General features: G+C 35.5%; 1 protein-coding gene across 1 annotated transcript; it reads right to left on the bottom strand.

The window, feature by feature from the left end:
• Positions 1 to 2,995: 2,995 nt before the first annotated feature.
• Positions 2,996 to 6,866, bottom strand: LOC141658745 (galactinol synthase 2-like). Its single transcript, XM_074465598.1, has 4 exons — positions 6,603 to 6,866; positions 3,644 to 3,967; positions 3,400 to 3,534; positions 2,996 to 3,298 (listed from the first exon to the last, which is right to left on the bottom strand). Exons 1-4 carry the CDS (start codon positions 6,864 to 6,866, stop codon positions 3,098 to 3,100), a joined length of 924 nt encoding a protein of 307 aa, XP_074321699.1. The 3' UTR covers positions 2,996 to 3,097.
• Positions 6,867 to 7,302: the final 436 nt, after the last annotated feature.

Below are 7,302 nucleotides of genomic sequence, written 5' to 3'. Positions count from 1 at the left end.
ACTCGCTAATCAAAGATACCAATTAATGAGCTCAAAAATCAAAATCCACTAATTCAGGTGAATAGACACACAAAATTTCGACTTCGACATTTAATTATCATGTCCGTTATGAAGCTGCTCAATTTACCCCAACATTAACCCACAAATTCGTGCCACCACGGGTCCACCAGCAACCGCCATCACCCACCCACGCCTAAATATACTAGCAACAACAACCACCAGCGGCAGTGACGAGACTCCCAGAGTAATAAAAGCAACAAAAGAGGTAGAAAGTGAAAAGGCGATAAAAACGATTGAGTGACGGAGGTGATCAGTCGGGGTTGGTTAAATATCTCCCCACATGTTTCAATCTTTAACCCAACACCTCCCTCGTCCTTATAAACAACCCAACCCATCATCGGTCCCCTTGCTGGAGCACAACGCAGCCACCGACGACGTCGTCAATGGCTCATGACCACACTCGAGCTTCGCTGGAATATATACACGATCTCAGTGGAATTGAAGTTGGAATATATAGACGTTCCTTCACTAATCAGTTCTCAGCCTTGGAATATTGAAATATCGTTAACATTAACGAGTTCGGCGAAGACCCATTTCATGAACCCGCGCCGGCAGTAACTCCGACAAGCCCTCGCTGCTACTCACCATTTTCCCTTGGTTGGTTTCCCATCAACTACGATGTACCTACACTCAATTTTAATGTATCTAACCAGTAGTTTAATGTATCTCAAGATTAATACGCAAAATTAGTTACCATGTATTAATATAGAAACCAAATATACTAATTTCGTTTTGATCAGGCCGACATACCACAAGAAACTCCGGCGACCTTTGTCAAATCTCAGTTGCCTGCGTTTCCCTTTTTATAGGGTTTCCTTATTACCTCTTTGACCTCTTCAACGCAAAAAAAAGAGTTCGCCGGAAAATTGAGATGTGGAGATCGAAAGTTGAGGTTCGAAATGTTGAATGGCGGCATCAGGGAATATCGTGACGGCGAGAACGGCGATGGAGGAGGTGATGCGCGGAAAATCGATATCTGGAGATGAAAGTTGAGGTTCGAAATGTTGAATAGCGGCGTCAAGGAATATCGTGACGGCGAGAACGACAGTGGAGGAGGTGATGCGCGAGAATACGGTGGTGGTAGAACGGCGACGGAAGGAGAAAACGTCATGAGCGAAAAACACGGTGGTGGTGGTGTTTGCGAGAAAACGTGATTAGCAATGGTGATAACGACGGCGGAGGAAATGATGTTCGCCGGAGTCTGGTGGTGGTGGTGTTCTCCATCGATTGACAGTGGTGGTGGCTTGCCGGCAATTGGGGTGGTGGTTGATGTTAGGGAAAGGAATGACAGTCACTTTGGTTTTGGTGATGAATGGTTTGGTTATTATGATGTGGGCCTTAGATTTATTATAATAATATTATGATTAGTTCGTTCTTCAGTTCATCGGATCCCACTCTATATATATATATATATATATATATAAGCAAGAAGAATCGATAGTCACCTATATTTTAGTCGTGAGTCACTTATGTATCACACGTTTATGACACAAGAATATCACTTGTTAATTTTTAAACCAAACAATAACAATACAAGCGCTAAGCTTCGCGATGCTCTGCAATAGAAGGGAGATTTAGTATTTTGTAGAGATCCCCATCGAAAGGGGAATGGGGAAAAGTTAAGAGGGTGTGCAAAACAGTGGATAAAATCTACAAGATCACGAAGGGATTGTTCAAAGCTAAGATGCAAACGGCTAATCTGTTCTTACCTCATCTCCAAGAGATGCGGACTTATTTAACAGAAGAATGCTTAAGACATTGAATAAGTACATGTACCTAATGCCTACACTTGCCGCATTCTTGGATTCTCGTTACAAGATGGAACTAATCGAGTCTTATTTTATGAATATTGGTAATGGTGATGATGAAAAGGCTGCGTATGTTTTGCAAACTATTCACAGGCTCTAATGCTCTATGATGGCTATGTGGGACCAACTAAAGAACCCCACAACTCAGATCTTGTTTTGTATTTGACCGAGCCAGTCTTGTTGTATCCCCGATTTTAATCCTTCCTGAATTTCCATTCAGTAAAATGTTTTCACACTTGAGATCTCTATGAATAATTGGTGGGTTATGATAGTGCAGGTAACTTAAGGCTCTCAAGATCTCTCTAGCCCAATTCTTGATCGGCTTTCGGTCTAGATGACTATGTTTCTTGCTTGCACGCATGCACATACATGTCAGTAAAACAACTAGACAGATCTTGAAAGCCGAATGAAGATAGTGAAAGGCGGAATGAAAGGCGGAGTTAGGTTCAGTGGTGTGATATTGTATAGTATAACCCGTGATATTGTTTAGACAATGAGTGATATTGTTTATTGTAAGGTGCGATATTGTTTTGTATAACTTGTGATCTTTCTTTTCTTGGAACAATATCACGGTTTAGACATAAAAAAATTATTAATTAAAAAAAAATTATTCAAAAAAAAAAAAAATTATTCATAAAAAAAATCGTGATATTTTTGTGTTGAGCGTGTGATACATAAGTGGACTGAGGACTCAAAAAATAGGGTGGACTCATGTGATCCTAATTATATATATATATATATATATATATATATATATATATATATATATATATATATATAGTATAGATTTGTGTTTATACTACACAAAATTGAAGAATTAAAAGACGGTGTGATCCGTGTGAACATGGCACAATAAAAATACTCCTCCATTCAACTCCACTTTGCGGGTTTACCTTTTTCGCACACTATTTCTGCGGATATTTAACTTCAATTTTCTCTTGATACATAAGTTAAAATATATTCATGTGGGATCTTATTTGATTCGTCTTTAAGAGTACATTAAAAATATCTAACTTTTATAATTTTTGCAAATACGTAGCTAAAGATATTTACCGCGTAAAACTCGCGTTGGCAAACGTGATAAAACAAACATGTAAAGTGGAGTTGAATGGAGGGAGTACAAGATAGAAGAATTAAAAGCACTATATTATATAGTAATAGTCCATAGATGATAGTCATTATTATTAGAGAGTTGTAAATTGTAAACAAAGGTGAATCCATAATTAAGATTAGGCAGCAGATGGGGCGAGCATAGAGTAGGCATCCCCAGACTTAGACAAAGTTGCTTTGATAACTTCAAGTCGAGTTTCCTCCTGCTTATAATCCAATGTCTCGTCTTCATAAATTTCCCACCATTTCTTCACTAACATTTTTATATCTTTCCTCTCCATGTTCTCCTCCTTTCCTGTGTACCTCCATGGTTTTGACCCCTGATTTTTGTTGTTAAGAAACATACAGTTGTTACGCAATATTGAGTCAATTATATAATTAATATAGTGAATGGATTATGCAGAATGCTATTTATACTTACGGCTGCACAATAATGGACTACTTTGACATGAGTAAGCTCAACATTTTCAGGGTGTCGCCACAACATCGCTAATACAAGGTTGTACAACGCTGGAATCGGCTTGTATATATCCCTGAAATATGAGTTTAAAAAGTCCTGCACGTACCGAAAATAATGTCAAATTTTTATAAAGTAGAACATAAATTCGCAAAATTTACAGTCTTGAAAAAGAATGTTAGAAAGTTAAATGGAAAAATATATAAACCTGCTCAGCAAAGGGAGTGGGAGAAGCAATTTGGAGAATTTTGAGGAGATGATAGCAAGTGGACAAATTAGGCTCATAAACAAACATTCCAGCATTGAAATAATGAGCAGGCTTAGGGCCTAATTTATCTTCATTCCATTTGACTTTATTTGGGCACTGTTGGCAGTACCCTATCTTATATTGACTTGTGTGGCTCCATGTCTTCTCACAAAAGCAGTCCATCACCGCATAAAAGTATCCATTTGCTAATTCAAACAGGTGGTCAATGTTTTCAAATACTTGGATGTCTCCATCCAAGTATATCATCTTGCTGAACTCCACAAACTGCCATTTAATTCTTAATTAGCATGTGCTATATCAAACTACAGTAGACGCCGTAAAATATTATGGTGATGTTTGGCCAAGTTTATCTAAAAGAGTTTTACTTTTTAAAATGAGTTTTTCCACAAATTACTTCTTGGAAAAGTTGTGATTGTTTGGCCTAACTTTTATAAAAATAGTTTTTCCAAATTTGATGTGTTTGGCCTAATTACTTTTATTCGACTTTTTTGATTTTTTTATTTACTATATAATTTGGGTTTACGTCACACTTGTCAAGCTTTTCATTTTAAGCCCATTTTTTTCTAATAAAAATTATGTAATGTCATAGTTACAACCGCAATTTTATACTGTGTAATACTCATAATCATGATATTCATAGCTGATGTTATCTCCTCGATTAGAAAGCTGCAATATCAACTTATTATGTTGCAAGATGATGAAACTCACCTACAAATATAATCAATTAGTCAAACTATAAACAAAAGCATTAAGCATTTATATTGGTGGGTACTTGAACTACAAAACAATTACTACGTACTTAGCCAAAGAAAAAATAATTATAAAATAAGACCGTCTTATAGTCTTATACTATGAGATATTACTTTTATAAGTTAAAAATTCAATTTTTACATATAAAGGATTGACTCACACTGAAAGACGGTCTTATATATTATTGAAAGGATCGTCTCATACTCTTTTCATCTCAAACCGTAAATTATTTTTCCTTTTTATATAATTAACATTGAGCTTATATTTAAAAAATACCATAAGACAAATCACAAGCAATATACGGAGTACATAGCAATAAGCAATGCCCACATGACTTAAAGAACTTACAATTACAAGCAGCCGATTAACAAAAAATAGGTAATAATAGAGTGAAAAATATTATAATTATAGAGTACAAACAATAAAAACCCAAAACAATTGCCCATCTAGTAGCAGTAAGGATCATCTGTCTCACTTACTTGAATAATCCGTTTCGGAAAATAGGGAACATTATAGCGAATAAGAGGGAGTATTAATTTGTTGATGTGTTAGAAGGTGATTGGGAAACACACACACATCGTTGGGACCAAATGGGACAAAGGATCCCCACTCATCTAGTAGAAATTGTGAAAAGTAGAAGTAGTTATTTGCTACTTATGCTTTTAGTGACTTTTTTTATAAGTTTTTAACTTTTTAAAAGTAGTTTTACACCCATCTAATCTATAGTGTTTGGCCTAATTTTTTTTTTTCAGTTGTAAAAGCACCTATAAAGCTTGGCTAAACAGCACCTATATTTCCTCATATCCTCTATTTTATTCCTTATTTCTTAAAACGGATTATTTAGCTTTTTTTTTTATTATTTCCTTTTCTGAAATATTTGTGTGGTTGAAATTCATTTTCATGTTGGGTAATGTTTTTGTGTGGTCTAAATTAATTTCCTTATTTCTTATACAAAAATCAAAAGGGAAGAAAATAGAGGATATAAGAGGGAGTGTGTCTTTATCCAAGGATTTTCACACCTAGCTAGTAGTTACTCCCACCGTCCCGAGTTATTTGTTTATGTTTTGTTTTTGCAGGAAGACCAAAAAATGGGGAGGGTACTATTTGCGTTTGTCAGTAGGTCTCTATTGTGACGGTCACAATTTACGACGGGTCAAATGTGACCACTTTATGATAAAATGTAACCATACATAAAAATGTTACCTTTTTATGTGTGGTTACATTTTCTCATAAAATGGTCACATTTGGCCCGTCGTAAGCTTGTGACGGAATAGTACCCGTCACTTAGAGAATTTGCGTTTGTAGATAGTGAGTGGCCTCGCATTGATAACAAGTAGATAGATACAATTGGACAATCAACTTGCTTATTTAAAGACTTCTCAAAATAGAAAGATAAACAGATAAATGACACTCAAAAATTGAATAGGTATGCAAATGACGGAACATTTGGAGTAATGGAGTACGAGTATATGTTATCATTCAAGATTTGCTCTATTTTGGTTACACAGATGTAAATAATACAGTATAAGAGACAACTTCAATGTTTACATTTAGGGATTTACTTGTAATTATTGTAAATATTTAAACGGTAATCGAAATACGTTTCTGCTTGTGAGTAGGGGTAGCTTTGTCAGGCTACATGCTTGGAATATATTAGTAATTAAGAAACAATAAAATAAATTTTATTATGATCTATATTTGTTATGCGGACCCTTTTAAGCTAGATTTATTGTAATTACCATTGGAGGACGTTGTAGCTTAAAAGATTTGTTGCTTAACAAACGATGTGACAAGGCAAGCTACGAGGTCTCGTAGCTTGCCATTGGAGTTGCTCTAAGAAGTGGTATATTTTCTCTAATTTATCTGTAGAAATAGGTCATTTTTTAGTAATCACTTTGCTTAAATAGGTCATTTTTAGCCATAAAAAATGGTTACTATTGAACCAAAAGCGGTTACTATTGACTAAAAAGTGGTCATTTCTTTACTGGTCGCACGTGAGACGGTCGCACCGGAGAATTTGTGTGGTATGTCACTCTTTTAAGTTTATGAGTAAACAAGTAAGGTTAATAGTTAAAACGTATTTATTTACTTGTTATAAAATTATTATTAGACTGAATTTTAAAATTCTGATTGAAGAAAAAAAAAATACCTCCCAAATCCGGAGCTTAGAGTAGTTAATGACATAATAAGCCATTGCAAATTGAGTATGATTTTCAGGGGGATAAACGGGCTCAATCTCCCTAACTATACAGCCTTGAGCCATCAATATACGGCGGTGCTCCTCTGGGACATCTGGTAGAACGGCAACCACCAACGGATATCGGCTTTTCGACTTTCTTAGACCTTTGGCAAGCCCTACAACTCCCTTAACGTAGTCACCATTTCCTGCTAAAAACGTTACAAATGCCCTCATTTCCGACTTTTTTTGGGTTATCATCATATTGGTTTCAAGGTTATTCATTAGTTTGTTGGCCATTTGTGGGACGTTAGGAGAAACTTATGAGTTTATTACTGTGTGTCTTCTTACGATTGAGATTAATGTGTATGGAGGATTGTTTTGAGGAAATGCATGGAAGTAAACGTGAACCACGGTGGTTTATATAGAGTTAAGAGCAAGTGTAATTATGGTGCAAAATAAATACTCCGTCCACCTTGGTCAATTGTTGTCTTTGGTATTGTATTGACACAAAGATCAAAGAAAGAGTAAGAGGTTACGGAAGGACAAGTGTAACAAATTAGGTGTGAATAATCAAATTGTTAATCAAGTTCATTATTAAAATATAAAAAACAACAACTTTCGTTGACACCAATATGAAAATGACCTTAAATTTGTCACCTTTTTTAGTGAT

This window comes from Silene latifolia, chromosome 6, assembly GCF_048544455.1.
Source record: "Silene latifolia isolate original U9 population chromosome 6, ASM4854445v1, whole genome shotgun sequence".
NCBI classification, from domain to species: Eukaryota; Viridiplantae; Streptophyta; class Magnoliopsida; order Caryophyllales; family Caryophyllaceae; genus Silene; species Silene latifolia.
Note: the sequence above shows the minus strand (reverse complement) of the source record. Positions and strands in the feature narration are given on the sequence as shown.

Coding starts and splice junctions, on each gene's coding strand:
- LOC141658745 (XM_074465598.1), bottom strand. CDS start 6,866: ATGAGGGCATTTGTAACGTTTTTAGCAGGAAATGGTGACTACGTTAAG. Junction 3,968..6,602: donor CTAAGCTCCGGATTTGGGAG/GTATTTTTTTTT, acceptor ATTAAATGGCAG/TTTGTGGAGTTCAGCAAGAT. Junction 3,535..3,643: donor CCACTCCCTTTGCTGAGCAG/GTTTATATATTT, acceptor CGGTACGTGCAG/GACTTTTTAAACTCATATTT.